Source organism: Marmota flaviventris, chromosome 12 (assembly GCF_047511675.1).
Source record: "Marmota flaviventris isolate mMarFla1 chromosome 12, mMarFla1.hap1, whole genome shotgun sequence".
Taxonomy (NCBI): Eukaryota; Metazoa; Chordata; class Mammalia; order Rodentia; family Sciuridae; genus Marmota; species Marmota flaviventris.
The window spans coordinates 66,463,126-66,482,101 of NC_092509.1; the positions used below are offsets into that span (position 1 = coordinate 66,463,126).

The 18,976-nt window shown below is 34.5% G+C and overlaps 1 protein-coding gene across 1 annotated transcript in view; it reads left to right on the forward strand.

Annotated features, from left to right (window-relative positions):
- Ush2a (usherin) overlaps positions 1-18,976 on the forward strand; it is a 770,052-nt gene that overhangs the window by 226,766 nt on the left and 524,310 nt on the right. Inside the window, exons 15-17 of the mRNA XM_071619727.1 lie at positions 12,729-12,887; positions 16,987-17,481; positions 18,512-18,766. Coding sequence (XP_071475828.1) covers positions 12,729-12,887; positions 16,987-17,481; positions 18,512-18,766 — 909 coding nt within the window. The remainder of the gene's footprint in view (positions 1-12,728; positions 12,888-16,986; positions 17,482-18,511; positions 18,767-18,976) is intronic.

Consider the following 18,976-nt stretch of genomic DNA (forward strand, 5'->3'; position numbering starts at 1 on the left):
AAACTTTAGGTATTTATGTTTCTCTTGAGAAAGGACTAGCATAACTGCCTTGTATTGGTACTTTATAAGCACAGATCTATATTTCATTGACCATTTAATGAATATTCGTTATTCAGTAATTATCTATATAATTGGTTGATTTGTTCGCAATAAACCTTCCAGCATATTGGTGACTTTTGATTGGCTCTGCCATTAATTTTACTTGAAAATGCTGTACCTGCTCCACACTTTAATTTTTACTGACTATTCTTCCATCTGAGGTATAATCTAAGAATCATACCTGTGGCAAAACTGAGTAGTCTGATCACTGGAGACCTAGCCTCCATTTCTTGGTAGTGATAGATATTTACCTTTATCTTAAGCCTTTCCTTCTCTGGACCAAACATTCTTGGTCATTCGAAGTGCCTGATTTGTCATAATTTTCAAAACTTTCATATTCCCAATTATTCTTCTCTGGATAGATTCTTCTTGATTTTATATCCTTTTAAAATTGTGATCCTTGATATTAAACACATCCCTTCACCTGCCATGGTTGTTACTGCTACCATTTTAAGTATGTATATAACAAAATCTGCAGCGCTGTGTAAATTTGGAAGATCAATGTCACTTTTAAAAATTAGGACAGGTCCTTCCCTTTAGAGGAAGTTGAAATCTAGCAAGAACAATAGACATGAGAGTAGAGGGGAGGCAGGAAATGCTCACTGTGGGATGAATGTGAAGAGACCCTTCTTTCCTGTTCCACCTTGATTTTCACAGGTACTTGCTTTTTATCCTAGTAATAACCATCCAGAAAAAGGGTTTCACAAAGATGTGATGTGATCCAAAGGAATGTTGTGCGATGTATTGAAACTGTGAACTACAACATGCTAATATTTGTCTCTGTGTCCATTAAATATCAAAAATGTGTTCTTAAAAATTGTCATGGTGCACCTCTACACAGGTTAGGAAATCTGGGAGGATGACTATTGTTATATTTTCTACTTCCCTAGAGGCCACTGATAATAGTTCAGCAATATCATCTGTGTTTTTACTTTTTTTTTTTTTTGCCCGGGGGGCAGTGTGGGGCAGGAAGTAGGAGTGGGATTCTAGAATATTTCCAAAGTGTTTAAGAATTAAATTCAAATAAAAAAATGAGTCTCTTTGACAGTATGCTTCCCTAATGGGTGGTTCTTTACTTTCCTATCAACACTGGTTTCATAGTTTCAAAATGATGGTCATTTTCCTTGATAGGGGCAATAGAAGCAAAACAAGGATTAAATAGTTGAATTGTTTTGCATGTGTCCCTAGTGAATGATCCAGGTTGTCCTAAATATGTGACAGTGTCAAGACTTGAATGCAAATGAGCTATGAATGGCTAAATGTTCAAGTTTGTGTATATACATGCTTTTTACATTAGTCATCTTTTTTTACCCATACTTTAGTTATCAGAAAGCCCTATATTTCTCCTTTTATTAACAGCTTTATTGAAGTATAATTTATATATCACAATTTATGTGTGCAGCATAATGAATTTTAGGCAATTTATGGTTTTGTAAGCATAACTATAATACAGCTGTATTCTATTATTTCAATAAAGTTCCCTTGTGCCCATAAACAGTTAATATTCACTTCCACTTCTAACCCTCAACAATTAGATATATGTTTTTTTTTAGATATATGGTTTTGATGCAGCAATTTTCTTGGAGATTTATTATAAATGAAATCATATAATATTTAGGCGTTTATAGGTAGCTTCTTAGCAAAATGTTTTTGAGATTCATCCATGATTTTGCGTGTCCTAATAGTTTGCTCTTATTAATTGCCGAGTAGTGTAGCATTCATAGATGGACAATGCTTTGTTTCTCCATTGATCTGTTGATATGTGGATTGTTTCTAAGTGTTATTTGTTATGAATAGTGCTTCAATCAACATATGGTTACAAATCTCTGTATATATCTATGTTTTAAAAAAACTCTTGGGTATACCTGGGAGTAAAAAACTTGTTTGTATGGTAAGTCTATTTTTAATTTTTAGAAGAAACTGTCAATGTCTTTCCCATTGGGGCTGTACCATTTTACATTTGCATCAGCAATTTATGGGAGGTCCAATTTCTTTACAGTTTCAACAACATTCAATATTGTTTTATTATTGCCATTTGATGAGTGTGCTGTGGTATCTCACATTGGTCATTTGTATTTTTCCAAATGAATAATCTTGTCAAGCAACTTTTCATGTGTGTTGTCATTTTTTTTTGCAAAGTGTCTCTCAATTCTTATGCCCATGTTTTATGAGTTATCTTCTTATTGAGTTAAAGAATTTCTTACATATTTGAGATACAACTTGCAAATATTTCCTCCAATGATGTGAATTCCTTTTTCATATTCTTAATGATACATTTTAAAGAATTCAAACTTTTTATGCTTATGAAGTATAATTTAGCAAGTTTTTTCTTCATGGATCATATTTTTATATCCAATCGAAGACATCTTTGCTTTGCCAATGGAACAAAAATTTTCTCAGTGTTTTCTTCTTAATGTTTGATATTTTAATTGTGTGAGAGCATGCACATACACACACACCTGCTTCTGAAATATTTTGAACTAATTTTGCATACATCATGAGGTAAGCATATGAGTTCCTTATTTTTATTTTTTTGGTACATGAATATTCAAATGTTCTTATAACATTTGTTGAAATTATATCCATTTCTCATTGAGTTGCCTGAGCATCTATGCAAAAAAATCAACTGGCATCATAGTTTACATATTCAATGGTGAAATACTAGAAATATCACCCCCCCCACTATTAGGCACAATAGAAGGATGCTTACTTTTGTGGCTGCCATTCAACATCATAATGCTTATGTTAGCCAGCATATTTAGACAAGAAATAGAAGTAGAAGTAGTTAAAATTGAAAAGAAAAATTTGAATTTTATGATTGTTTTTCTATTTTTGCAAAAACATACAAAATTTATTGTGTTTTATAGACCAGAAATGAACCATCTGAAAAAGAAATTAGGAAAGTAATTCCATTTACTATGTATCAAAATTTAACCAACCAAATGGAAAACTTGTATACCTTAGACTGAAAGAAAATATAAAATAATGGAAAGAGATCCCATGTTTGGATGACATTTTCACTAAGACAACAATACTACCCAAAGCAGTCTATAGATTCAAGGCAATTCCTATCAGAATCTCAATGCCATTTTTTTTTCAGAAATAGAAAAACCTAACCCAAAATTTAAATATAATCTAAAGGGCCCTAGAAGCCAAACAATTTTGAAAAAGAAGATACAGGATTCATACTGCTTGATTTAAAACTATGACTATAAAGCTACAGTGATCAAAGCAATGTGGTACTGCCTCTAAGACAGATGTATAGTGGAAGCTAGTTCAAAATAAGGAGAAGAGAGAGGTGGGGAGAGAGAGGGAATGGAAAAGGGAGACATGTATTCCATTTATGATAGAACAAATATCAATGGAGTAGATGAAGGGGATGAAGGGAAATAAGCAGGGATGAGATAATGGAAAGAGTGGAATGAATTTGACCTAGCTTTCCTGCACACATATGTGAATATATCACAGTGAATCTTACTGATTAAAACAGACAAACAAACAAAAACAAACAAACAAACAAAAAACCTCTAAGTAAATAACAAAGAGATCAGTAGAGTAAGGGGATGGAGGAGGGGTAAGGTAAAGGGGAGGGAACAGGGAAGCACTAAGGACAGAATTAGAGCAAATTATATTCCATGCTTTTATAATTATATCAACATGAATCCTAATGTATAAATAAAAAGAACCAATTAAAAAAAAGTAAGCAGAACTTAGTGTCGCACCAAGTGGCTCAGGAGGCTGAGGCAGGAGGATCATGAGTTCCAATCCATTCTCAGAAACTCAGTGAGGCCCTAAGCAACTTAGTGAAATCATGTCTCTAAATAATATACAAAAAGGGGCTGGGGATAAGACTCAGTGGTTAAATGCCCCAGGGTTCAATCCCCAGTACCAATAAATAAATAAACAAATATTTATTTCCAAGTTATTGACTAAATTTTTCTTGGTCTTGATATATTCTAGGTAGGGAGTCTGGGTTCTGGATTGTGTTTAAATCTGTTTATGGTGTTTTGACCCATTTTTAGTATCTAACTTGATGTAATAAAAATGTTCCTTAATGAGAGAGAAAGAGGGAGGGAGGGAGGGAAGGAAGGAAGGAAGGAAGGAAGGAAGGAAAGAAGGAAGGAAGGAAGGAAGGAAGGAAGGAAGGAAGGACCCACCCACCCAAGGACCCATCTTCCCTCCCTCCTTCCCTCCCTACTGGCATATGCCTGTAATCCTGTAATCTAAGCAGCTCCAGAGGCTGAGGTAGGAGAATCATGAGTTCAAAGCCAACCTCAGCAACTTAGTGAGGCCCTAAGCAAATTATCGAGACCCTGTTTCTAAATAAAATATAAAAAGTACTGGAGATGTGGTTCAGTGGTTCAGCACTCCTGGTTCAATCTCTGGTACAAAAAACTAAAATAAAATTAAAAAAAAAAACAACAACAAGGAAATAGAGAGTCCATAAATAAACTCTCACATATATGGTGAATTGATTTAAACAAGGGTACCAAATCATTTAATGAAGAAAAAGTATAGTACTTTGAATAAATGATGCTGGGAAAACTGATTATATCCATATTTAAAAGAACACAAAAGAAACAATCTGTGAAGTGAATAGAGAGCCTACATCTTGAATCTTTACCCTTCACACATCAGATAGAGCACTAATCTCTAGGGTATATAAAGAACTCAAAAAGCTAAGTACCAAAAAAACAAATAACCCAATCAATAAGTGGGCCAAGGACCTGAACAGACACTTCTCAGAAGACGATATACAATCAATCAACAAATATATGAAAAAAATTTTCATCATCACTAGCAATTAGAGAAATGCAAATCAAAACCACTCTAAGATTTCATCTCACCCCAGTAAGAATGGCGGCTATTATGCATACAAATAACAATAAGTGTTGGCAAGGATGTGAGGAAAAAGGTACACTCATATATTGCTGGTGGGATTGCAAATTGGTGCAGCCAATATGGAAAGCAGTATGGAGATTTCCTGGAAAACTGGGAATGGAACCACCATTTGACCCAGCTATTCCTCTCCTCCATCTATACTCAAAGGACTTAAAAACAGCATACTACAGAGATATAGCCACATCAATGTTTATAGCAGCACAATTCACAATAGCTAAACTGTGGAACCAACCTAGATGCCCTTCAGTAGATGAATGGCTAAACCAAATGTGACATATATACACAATGGAATATTACTCAGCAATAAAAGAAAATAAAATCATGGCATTTGCAGGTACATGGATGGCACTGGAGAAGATAATGCTAAGTGAAGTTAGCCAATCCCAAAAACCAAACCCCAAATGTTTTATTTGATATAAGGAGGCTGATTCATAGTGGGACAGGGAGAGGGAGCATGGGAGGAATAGACGAACTCTAGATAGGGCAGAGGGGTTGAAGGGGAAGGGAGGGGGCATGGGGTTATTAATGATGGTGGAAAGTGATAGACATTATTATCCAAAGTACATGTGTGAAGACACAAATTGATGTGTGAATATATTTTGTATATAACCAGAGATATGAAAAATTGTGTTTTATATGTATAAGAATTATAATGCATTCTGCTATCATATATAAATAAAAAACAATTAAAAAAGAATGCACTTGGACTTTTATGCCACACGCACACATATTCTTGACAATGAACCTATATAGAATTTTTTGTGACAGTAAAAGCATAGGAACAAAAGACAAAATTAGTAACTTTAGCTTGCATCAAAATTAAAAATGTCCATTAAAGCATAGATCAAGGCAGTGAAAGTATAGCCCACAGTGTGGGAGGAAATCTGTACAAATCACATATCTAATATAGAAATATTATATCTAAACAGCCAAAACAAATAATCGAATGAAAAATAAGCAAAGAACTTGAATAAATATCTTCCTAAAGAAGATACATGCATGGCCAGTAAGCACATAAAAAGATGCTCAACTTTATTAGTTATTAGGGTAATATAAATCAAAGTCTTTATACACCCATTTGATTTATTGGCAAAAAGTGGTGGGAGAATGTGGAGAAATTGAGAACTTAATGAATTGTGGTGGGAATATACAATGGTAGAGTTTCTGTGGAAAATGGGTTGGTAGTTACTCAAAAATTAAACATCGACTTTCCGTATGATCTAGTAATTTCTGCTTCTAGTACATAACCCAAAGAATTGAAGGCAAGGACCCTAACAGGTATTTGTGCATCAGTGTTCATGGAAGTATACACATTAACCAAAATGTAGTAAAAACCCAAGTGTCCATCATAGGGTGAATGGATAAAGAAAATGTGGTAATACATAATGGATTTATTTACCCATAAGAATAAATTAAATTCATATACATGTTACAATATGGATGGACTTTGGGACATTCTAAGAAAGACAGACACAAAAGGAAAAATACTGTATGATTCCACTTCTAAGTACCTAGAGTAGACAAATTTATAGACACAGATAAATAATAGCTTACAGGGCAGTGATGCTCACAATGAATCTTCCATGATTTTGTTTTCTTAATTAACTGAGAATGTCTTTATTTTATTTTTGGTGGCTAGTCTTTTTCTAGATTCAGAATTCTTGGTTTCAAGTTTCTTCTTTTGTTTTCTAGGCTTAATATTGAGGACCATTCAGTTTGTGTCTCCTTGCTGCTATGGGTTGAAATTTCACTGGACATTTTGTAATTTTATGCTGAAAATACTTAAATTGTTAGATTATTTTTAGTAATTTGTAAACACTTAACTGTGGAAAACAATCTCCTCTATAGCGGAGCAGTATGCAGCTGTTCTGTCTCTAATCAGGTTTTTTTTTTTTTTTTTTTTTTTTTAATTTTAGTTCTTACTTATAGCCTGACTGCTGAGAGGTCACCCCTGTGTCTGAGTCAGGCGATGATTTGGGCAATCCTTGTGCTCAAATACTTTCAGACATCTGGAAGACTTCCAGCTTCTGCTGATCAATATGCATATGGGCTGGGAATACATTCAGTCACAGTTAGTTCTCAACTCTCCTTGGCCTTCATTTGTCACTGATTCTCTTGGCTTCCCCCATATATTCATGGTTCCTCAGAAAGTCGGGGATCTGTGGAGAGCTTTCCTCAGCCCTTAAATGGCTTTCATATCTAGGATCGCCTGGTTTATTCTTTAGTAAGCTAACCACTTCTACAGTCTGGGAGCATATCCTCAGACCAGCAAAGCTATGAATTTTCATCATTGTGTCCAGTTAAGTTTGCCACTTTTAGCTGGCAAATCTTTGAATTTTTGCCCCCAGTCCTCTCTGTTATTAAAACTGCTTTTCATCAGTCCTACTCCAGCAAGATTAATGCACTTGACCATGGAACTGGTGGCATAGGAACAAGCCCAGACTTGAGCTACTCCTGCTCAGAGCTCTACTGGTTTGTCAAGAGTAAGTGTTTCCATATTTTCCCCTGCCTTTCATTGATTTGGGGCTCCCAGAAGCAGTAATAATTTTATCCAGTATTATCAAATATGTGCTTCTATAATCAGAAGACCTTAATTTTCTTTTTCTTTGTAAATATATTTTATAATTTTCCGGTGATTATTTTCTTTTTAATCTCTTCTTTGGAAGACATTCCTAATTTTTTTCTTATTCATCATTACCCTCTTGTTCCCTATCAACAGAACACAGAGTTAGGTTTCACGGTCACATATTCTTGTGTAGTTGCTGTGCCACTAAGTTTTTGGCCAACATGATATGAATAGAAGGGATGTGTGGGGCTCCTGGATTGTGCCCTCATAGGCACAGGGTATGTCCTGCATTGAATGTGGACTTGGTTGTCATCCAGCTAAGGATGGCATAGAGGGAATGTAGACATCTGTACTAACAGGGCAGTGTCCTCACATGAGAGATAACTTACATCTGATGTTCCGGATACTTCCTTCTTTCCAACTAATCATCTGTTGAGCAGAATCAGGTCCAGATCAGTAGTCCTTCTCATTCTTGTTTACTTTTGCATATAGTTACTAAGGATATGGTTCATAAATTCATTATATTCTTCTTTAGCTGAATGAGACTCTCACAAAGAATTTCAGTGTTTGGAGTTTCTGCCAGCAATCATTGCTATGTATTATCTCATTTGGGGAGTTTGGGTTTAGATAAGGAAAACATCGCACCTTCTCTCTGAATACTCACACAACCTATAGTGTAATTATAGCTGTTATTTCTATTCAGTGTTCCTTTGATACGTGACTATGTACTCTCTGGTGTTCTGGAATTTGGAGTTTCATGTAAGATCTGTGTATAAGCACTCTCTCATTAAGATATTAGGACAGAATGCAATTTTCCCATTATAAATATTATTTATGTGTACCTATTGTAAAAGATTCCCTTCATAATTGTTAGCATGTAATAACCAACAAGAACTTACTCTGTAGATTGAAGGCGGAGAAAAAGAAAGTGATATTTGCTGAGTGATACACATACAACTATATTTATACAGATGAATACACACACACACACAATTTCTTCTCAAAATAACCTCAAGAAGTATACTTTATTATGCTTTTACTATAGATGAGAAATGTTCGGAGAGTCTAATCCATACTTAACTACAATCATGCAACTACCAAAGTTCCCAAACTGTTACTGAAGCTCATGGTTCCCAGACAGATGGATCTCGTCACAATGTTATACTTCTATTCCTTAAAAGAGAGTTTGCATATGCAGAGATCATTCTTGGCAATTTTAATGAATGTATATCTGAATGTTTTCTCAGAATTCTGTTTTGAGAACATAAGGGTAGGTTAAGATATCTCATGCTCAGGATTTCATAATATTTATTCTTTTTTGAAGGTTAGTTTCAATCTTTTTTAAGCTTATTTTTTTATTAGTTCTAATCAGTTATACATGACAGCAGAACACGTTTTGATTCATCATACAGAAGTGGAGCGCAATGTAAAGTTACACCACAGGTGCAGTCATACATGTACCTAGGGTAATGCTGTCTGTCTCATTCTACCATCTTTCCTACCTCCATGTCCCCTCCTCTTCTCTCCCTCCCCTTTGCCCAAATTTTCTGCATTCTCTTCACACTGTCCCCCATTATGGATCAGCATCCGCTTATGAGAGAGAACATTCGGCCATTGGTTTTGTGAGATTGGCTTACTTAGCTTAGCATGATATTCTCCAACTCCATCCATTTACCTCCAAATGCTATAATTTTATTCTCTTTTAATGCTGAGTAATTTTCCATTGTGTATATATACCACAGTTTCATTATCCATTCATCTATTGAGGGGCATTTATGTTGGTTCCACAGTTTAGCTATTATGAATTTTGCATCTATAAACATGAAGTGGCTGTGTCAGTGTAGTATGCTATTTTTAAGTCCTATTCTTAAAGTGATGTTGAATCATCTAAATCTTTAAGTCTATGAAAATTCTCCTTTAAATGCCAAGCAGGTACTTTTATTTATATTGTAAAGACAAACAAGATTATGGTTGGAAATTGTCATAGCAAGTAACCAAGTTCATATGGGAAAAGAGCTTATGTAGCCGGGCATGGTGACGCCTGCCTATAATCCCAGTGGCTTGAAAGGCTAAAGCAGGAGGAACACAAATTCAAAGTCGCCTCGGCAATTTAGCAAGACCCTGTCTCTAAATAAAAATACAAAAAAGGGCTGGATATTTGGCTGAGTGGTTAAGTGCCCCTGGGTTGAAGCCTATGTGTATGAAGGACTTTTCTTGCATGTACTGCAAATCATTTTCTACACCCTTTGGCATGAGATTGAAATATCTCTTTTAGTAATCCCCAAAATATTCTTCCATCACAGAAAATAGTCAGGAGGTCAGTTTTGATTGCTGTAATTCTGAAATCTCTTGTGGGCCTGGTTGGATGCAGAGTTTTTTTGATGAAATCATGAATCATCATTAAAAAAAATTAGATGGCCATGGATTACAAGATTTTTTTAAGACTGCAGTTTATGCCTCTTTGTTGTTCAATCAAAAACCACAAAATTTAAAATCCTCAGTTCAAATCCAGTGAAAGAACCAAATGCACTGTCAGAGTGTAACCAAAGTGACCATGTCAAATAGAGCAAATCCGTGAATTAAAAATGGACAGGGAAATTCAGAAACATTTGTTATCATATGTCCTTTTGAACTTATTACTATTTTTGTCCTGTATCTAAATAGATATGTGGACACTTAATGTACATTTCAAAGAATAAGACAAAATGGGAACCATGAGTGTGCAATCTAGAGTTTCCACTGTGTTTAGAAAATGTTATATTGAATATTTTTCTTTAAAAATATGATACAAATTTCTCATTTAGGATCTAGTGACATTATCTTTGGGAAACCTATATTATAATCTATGTAACTTTATATATTCATATTCAGTGCTCTTGAAATACTATGTTATAATGTTATTTTATTATGTTTTTAAAATGGAGCATGTCACTCATGGTTACTAATGAATTGTTAATTGGTAAAATTTTCAGTAACTCTTAGCTGAAAGTCTTTCCTGGTATGCAGGATGACTTCATTTTACTATTTCATATTTTACCATGCTCTGGCCTCCAAACCTCTATGATCTGTATCATCAGGCTTGCTTGCTCTTTGGAGTTTATTTGGTTGACTTCAGCTCCTAGGAGGAAACCCCTAGTCATCTAGTGGGCAAGTGAGAAGAGAAGTGAGAATACTGAATGCCCAGCTCCCTTTCTTAGTGCAGGAGAAGCTGTGAACTAGCTGTATTTTCCACAGGAGTTACAGCTCTTGTCTGGTGACGTTCTTCATGCAGCCTTTTCTGTCCCTGGGACCTCCTTCAGGCTAGGGATAGCATGCAAAGAAGAGTTCATGTAGCAGGCCAACTGATTATCTTTCAAAAGGATTGCTTACAAGGCTGGCCCTGGGTTGACATCTGGAAACTTGAATTTCATAAATTCTTGAGTTCTCCTCCTCTCCAGAACTGATAAGTGGATCAGTACACCTAAACTTTTGTACAAACCCTATGGTTTATTATTAACATCTACTTTCCTTCTGAGAGCCCCAAATTTTGGTACATGTGGGATAGAGGCTGCCTACATGGAAAGCCCCCAATAAAAACTCTTGAGTCCTGAATTTCTCATGAGCTTCCTGCCTGGTTGACAACACTTCACACAAGCTTTTACAATGTACTTCAGTGTGTCCAATGTGAGTACTGGCAGAGGACTCTTGGAAGCTTGCATCTGGTTTCCCTGGACTTGACCAATGACTTTCCTTTTGCTGATAGCATTCTGTAATAAGTCTTCACCATGAGTAGGACTCTATGATGTGGACTGTGAGATTCAGGGTGAACCTATGGTTCAGGGTAGTCTTGAGAACCTCAGACATACACAGTAGAAGAACTCCACTTTTACCCTTCTCTGAACTATTGCATCACTTTTTTGGTCTATCCTTTGAAAAGAGGTTTTTTTTTTTTTTTATTAAAATCTCCCAAAATTACTTAATTTAACGTAATTTCTCTTTAACTCTGGAGATCATGCCTAAGTCACTAAGTGAACTCAGTTAATTTCCTATAAAAATGCTTATAATTTATTCGATGGATTCATTTATTTAAATGACTTTTTAAAAATTTGTTAAAGTATTAATGGTTGAAAAAGATTACTTAGTAGCCTGTGCCTTTGACATCTTATTCATGAGAAAATCTGATTAAGTTATGCTGTTCAAAGTGGATGGGGATTACACATCTTGGTGCTTGATCGTCCTTTAAAACACTGAGATGCTATTTGTCTCTATTGTGTATTTTGTGGGGAAAAAAAAGAGAAAAGAAAACCTACCCTCAAAAATTAGGGAGTCGGGTTGGAGTTGTAGCTCAGTGGTAGAGCGTTTGCCTCTCATGTGTGAAGCCTTGGGTTTGATCCTCAGCAGCACATAAAAATAAATAATAATAATAAAGATGTGTGTCCATCTACAGCTTAAAAAATTGTGGAGTCTCCTTGAAGAAATAGGAAAATATGCGGTGGCAGAAAACAATATTTTCACAGTATATAATTATATTATACGAATTATCACTGAAATGTTAGATGAATGTTCTTAAACACACGATAAGTAATTATGTCACCTCTTAAAAGCACCTTTAATAGAAGTTAGTAGATTCACATAGAATATGAAATTGTTAATTGGTAAAATTTACATTATTTAACATCTCTAACTATTTATATCAGCTAATATTATTCTTTACATTGTGTTCTGTGAAGCACGATAAGGTATTGTGCTTAATGAAATGGAAAACTTCCTCATAAAAATTCCAAAAATTATGCTACTTAAATTTCAGGTTTCAATGAAATGTATGTCAACTTTGAAATTAATTAAGTAGAAAATAAATATTATGCATCCTTGCATGATTTCTTGGAAAAAAAAGGCAAAGAAAGTAATGCTTGATGTAAACTATTGTAGTTTTCCTCTCCACTATATATATATGTCAGCTGCTTTGACCTACAAATTTATTTTATACTTATAGATTAAAAAGCTTTGTTTTAGAGAACTCATGATGCATATCCTTTGTTTATTAATGTCTTGGTAAACCACATGTCTTCTTGATAAAGTAATCCTGAATCAGAAAGACCTCTTTGCTGGATATCTTACTTTAGTTCACTTGTGTGTCTATTGATTGCTTTTGCTAATAAATGCTCTCTCTATTGTAATTTAGCTCCATCTCAGCAACCTCCACCCAGAGGACAAGTTCAAAGTTCTTCTGCCATCAATCTCTTCTGGAGTCCACCTGATTCTCCAAATGCCCAGTGGCTTACTTACAGTTTATTCAGGGATGGTTCTGAAATCTACATTTCTGAAGATCAATACCCATTCAGTGAGTTTAAGGGTTTGGTGATAGAAAGATAGAATATTCTGAGAATTGATACATTAGTTAAGTTCTCTGTCACTGAGGATAAATGTTGTGGTTTTTCTCTTTTTAGCACAGGGTTTCAAGCAGAGAGAGAATTACAAATTTAAGTAGTAATCAAAGACATGCAATAAAAATGAGATGTTATATTATTTAGCAAATGCTAAAAACTTACTAAATTCTCAAGGATAAAAAAAAAATGATCCCATCTAGCAGTGTGGAGAATATGGAACATTAAGAAACTTCTGTGATGTCTATGTGGGTTCATATGGGCAACTTTTCATGTACAATAATTTACTCAAATGTATGAGAAACCTTTCTTTTTTGAATACCATTTGATCAATCAAAAATACTTCAGGGAGTTTATCTCAAGTGGATGTTCATAAAAAGACACAAAATCACAAAAGTGTTCATACCTATATTTAATATTCAAATATTAGAAATGATTCAAATATTCAATAATCTTTCAGAATTGTGGCATATAGCATAAAAAATTAAATCTGACATATTGTTAACTAAATTGTAGGCTATGATAGCCTACAAAATGATATCTTTTCAATTAATGAAAAATATTCATGGCATTGAGGTAATTAAAAGTTACTAAAAATCTATCATGAGTTATAATATTTTAAGTTAAAACTCTGGAGGACTTAAAAACATGGATCTAAAGTTTTTTTCTGTGTGCAAATATCACAAAAAAAATTCTCAGATATTTCTATTTTAAAGGATTTAGATTTTAAATTTTCAAGTTAAAAAGGAGTCTTTATCTGAAATCAGGATTTCCAAGCAAATAATGTAATATTATGCATATATATTGCTTTTTTTATGAAGATAGAGCATAGCAACAGGAACTTTATTTGAAAGAGGAAGAATATGAACAAGCCAGGAAGGCCATCATTGCATTTGTAACTTTTAAGATTTTTAAAATGAAAGCGTAGAGATCAAACTCTTAAGAAACTATTGATGTTAAAAACATTTTCTCAATTGTTTTAGATACAACTTTCCTAAAGACAAAATGAAGGAATAGGAATTTTGAGATTCTTACAGCTCTGTGATCTCTTGAGTTTTACTCTAGCCATGTTTAACTACAGACTAGATTAGGAATCTAGTTTAGGAAACCTTGAAACAGAATTTCAATTCAAGTTTGCATTCTGTTCCCTTTAAAACTTAACTTTCCAAATACTACTTTAACATGCATAATTAGAAAATGTAGAAAACTCTCAAAACACTGACATTCCATAACCTTTCTTAAAATGGTTATTGGAGGATGCCTTGTTTTAAAATATGAATTGACTTTCAAACTCCTGCATGGCATACAGTTTTATTTTGTACCTATTGTAATTGGGTACATTTTGACCCTAATTTTGTATTACTTGCATCTAGCTTGCTAAGTCCGCCACTTTCTCGAAACTCTAAATAGTCTCTTCGGTGTTCCACATCTTCTTTGAAGTTAATGGAAACTCTGAACTTCATGATGCAGATTGCAAAGGGAAATGAACATCTGTCTACATCTGCCATCTTGGCAAAGCATCCTAAAAACCTGCTACTAAAATGTTTATTTTCTTCCAAATATCAGCATGATCCAGGTGTCCTGAAACTTAAACTTTTGTGATAGAGGAAGAGAAGAGTTATAAAAATATTGAAAATGATTTTGAAGATGACAGTACCACTGGTTGAATTATCTCTGGAGTTGTAAATTAGGGTCACCCTATTTTCCACACAGCTTAATTTGACAGCAAATTTAAATGTAAGACTATAAAGTTTACCATTCAAACCCATGTTTTCCATACTAACATATTGTGATCTATTTTATAGAATATTATATATGAGTGCAACAGTCTGTCTCTTTTTCATGATTGGACTAAAATAGAATCCAAATAACAGTTTGTTACATAATAAATGCCTATTCATTTACTAATCAGACATTTATATAATCCTATTAAACAAAGTATTATTTCCTAAAAATGTATTTTTCATTAAAAATACCATTTCTGGCATTTCTTGACAATCACTATAATTAATGATGTGAAAATTATCTACATGATGGCATTTAAACAGTAAGAACAATTGGTTAACACTGTCAGAAGTTGATACCATTCTAATAATACCCTCATGTTTATTAATCCATTTCCAGTGCATGGATAACATGTGTAATATGAAAAGGAAACACTACTTATATCCAGCTGAATGAACACAAATCCTTGGGTTAAATAAAGGCATTTGGAATTATAGGTGGAGAAGCATTGAACTTTTCAAAGAAAATTAATAGTGTAGTCTTCCAACCAAGTTTGAGCATTTGGTTGAGACCATTATAGAGTTCTTTGTTAAAATAGAAACTTCCTAGCTGGCCTGTGTACTACAGGATTCTCTAGGGTAATAGTTTCTATGCTGGGATCATGATGCACTACTGTATTACAATTTTGAAATCTTTCAAATTAGTTGTTTTTCGTTGCAAAGTATATAGTCAATATTTCCCTAAATGAAATTTAATTGGTTTGCATTCTCATAGGCTTTCAGAAGAAAAAAAGTACAGAGGTCAAGTTAGCATTTGGAATATACATCATCAGCAACTGATGTTGCTCCTGCTATAGACCCAATTTGGCTTCCTCAGAGGTGTCATGTCATTGTTGGGAAGGGAACAGTTTAGAGGAAAATAATACTCTTGTTTATGTTGCTTCTCAGTGTTATAGGTTTACGGAGTATTTGATAAAAAATACTTTTTTTAAAAAAGTAGTTTTTTTTAAATTTGGTTTTGGAATTCAAAGAATACTAGATATAATAGTTATATGGAAGTTAAAAAGTATCTTTATAACTGATGGAAGCCAGATTAGGGCATATATCTTCTCCTGGGCAAGGTGGTTTAGAAGACAGACTTGCTTTGCATCCTCCTCCAACCTCCGAAATTCACAGTCCTATGCATTTTTGTTCCAGTTGGATGGCATGAGTGGGGAAAAGCCATTAAATGTCACTCTGGGGAAGTCTTTCCCCAGGGAGACTAGAGAACAGTTGTTACTACATAAGATAATGATTTATATCACCTGGTGATATTAACATAGGGTTTTAGGCAAAAAGACTATCTTAGTAAATCTGGAATTTCATTTCTACCTTTATTATTGTTCAATCCCATCTTTAATATCATTATCATTCATCCCATAACACATCAAGGATCAATGGAGCAAGTGGTGAGATGGTTCAGTTATCCCTGAGAGAAAGAGACAGAAGTTATGAGGAGGAAAAGAGAAATAAAACAGAGGACAGCAATTGTTTTTATAAGGTCCTTGATACTGTTCATTCTTTCTTAATATCTGCTTACTGGAGACCTCCTCCCCATCCACAGATACAATGCCACCAGGGAGTGGGCAGAAGGCACTCTATCATTTATCTTTTACAGCCCTACAATATTCTGGCTGTTGCTTTAGTGAATGGGGATTTCAGACACATGGCTGATAATGTCCATTCCTTTCTCCCTCTTTTTTTAACCTCCTTTTATCCCATCTTCTATTGGACCTCACAATCATTCATACAAAGAAGTTTTGTCTAGAACTTCTCATGTAAATTCTTTATCGCAGATAGCAAATGTTTCCAAAATTTGCAGTTAAAAATAATGAACATTTATTATTTCACACAATTCATATAGGCCAGAAAATCAGGAAAGGATTCAGTCAAGGTATTGGCCAAGCAACAGATTTGACCCTTGGCTGGTAGTTTGCTGACCAGTGGCCGAGTATACTGGCATTTAGTAAACCAGTTACACAGAAGAAGCAGTTATTTCTGTTTCAGACACTGCAAATCTTCTTCTTAGGCTTTCTATCAAAAGGAGATTATAAAGGGGAAAACAAAGCTAAAACTTTTAATTATTCTTTACAAATGACAGTTTTTTTACATTATACTGAATAATGAAAGTAACCAGCATTTGCTTTATTTCACTTTTGAAAGTATGTACTCTTATTCAAAAGAATAGATTGGCATAGTTTGTAGTTAAATAATATGATGGAAGGAAATTAGAAATGAGCCTTTTCCAGTTTGTGGAATATAATATTCTTCCTTCTGTTCCTTTTCATTCCAGATACTCAACATTACTTAGACACTTCCCTGTCACCGTATACCTCATATTCATATTACATCAAGACCACCAGTGTGCATGGTTCAACAAGGAGTGCAGCTGTCACTTACAGGACAAAGCCAGGGGTTCCAGAGGGACATCTAAACTTAAGCTATACCATTCCTGTTAGCTCAGATTCGGTGACACTTACCTGGAGTACACTCTCTAATCATTCTGGTCCTATAGAGAAATACATTTTGTCCTGTGTTTCTTTGGATGGCATTCAACCATGTGATCCCTACGAAGGTCATGAAACCTCAGCTACCATCTGGAATCTGGTTCCATTCACCAGGTACCATTTTTCTGTACAGGCATGTACTAGTGGGGGATGCTTGCACAGCTTACCCATTATGGTGACCACAGCTCAAGCACCTCCCAGAAGGCTGAGCCCTCCTGAGATACAGGAAATCAGTTCCACAGAACTTCATGTACAATGGTCCCCACCACTGGAACCAAATGGTAAGAATTCAAGGCCTGGATTTTCTTTCTTGAACAAGAATGAGAATGTAGGCCTTTGGCATTGTTCAGTAAGAGCCTGGCACCATATTCATTTATTTAATTGTATAATATTATAATTGAGAAATAATTCCTAAAGAGAGAAGATACTATTTCTCCTGGTTAGTGGAACAAGTGTATTTCTAATCTCATAACAAATTCCATTCAATTAAATTGCCCCTTAAAAGGCTAATATTATCTTTGCTCTTAATGACATCTGCCATAGCACAAATGATGTTTATAATTGGAAGCTCACTTCTGAAATGCATTATATTTGACTGTGTCACAAGTTAGGGCACTCATAAGCAGTAAATTTTCTCTTTTAAGCAAGAAAGGGATATAAAATAATACAAAAAATATGTATATAGGCTTGCTGACTCCATTAAGTTAATTTTTGTGTTCATACAATTGAACCCTTGGTTATATAGGCCAAACACATATTTATAGGGTTTTAGTCATTTATATCATGTATATATTATGGCAAAACCTTTTCGCAGATTTTTTAAGTTACTTGGTAAAACTGAGTAAAAATTAACTGTAAAACTTGTGCAAATAGGGCTTATGTTAAACAGATAATTGAGCTAAAATCTTCAATTTTGAAAATATACAAATAGGAGATACAATAATCAGATTCCCAAAGAGAACTAGCCACCCTTGATAGAAATTCTGACCATCCATCCTGACAAAAGCTGACTACACCTATGATAGGCTATAGGTATTTTGTTATTTGTATATTGTCTCTGGTTGATTTTTCCTATGAATATGACTTTAATAGTATTTCTTATATTCATCTGCCCAACAGTTTGTCGTTTTTCATAAATTCCCATCATCTAGATTACTAAATTACTACATCTAGATTACTCAAAAATTGGCAGGTTAACTAGTTAGAATAACAAAAAGCCACTACGGTTGGTTTAGCTGGTCTGTGTTTGCCCCATCCCCCAAATATCCCCTTTGTCTGATTCTACCTTGGTTCACTATTTAACTTTTCTAGGAATAATTATAAGGTATGAATTATACATGAAAAGATTGAGATCTACTGAAGAAAGTCAAGTGTTTCAAAGCAGTGGCTGGCTCAGTCCTCACCCATTTGCAGAATCGACCAGTGATAATGCACTAAAGCCTCCTCAAGCAGCAACAGTCATTACTGGCTTGGAGCCCTACACAGAGTACGAGTTTAGGGTCTTGGCTGTGAATATGGCGGGTAGCATGTCTTCTGTCTGGATCTCAGCAAGAACTGGAGAATCGGGTAAAAAAAAAGAATGCTTTGAACTCTGCATTGAAATCCCCTGAATGAAATTGCTGCCGGAAATTAGTCAATAGTGCCGAAACAGTGCTTTTTGAAAAGCAAGTTTTATAAACATAAATGGGCATGGGGGAAACATGTATAGATTGGTTATATAAGTAACTCAAGGTCATAAAGAATTTGCAGGAAGTTTTAGGGAAAAAAATTACGTTT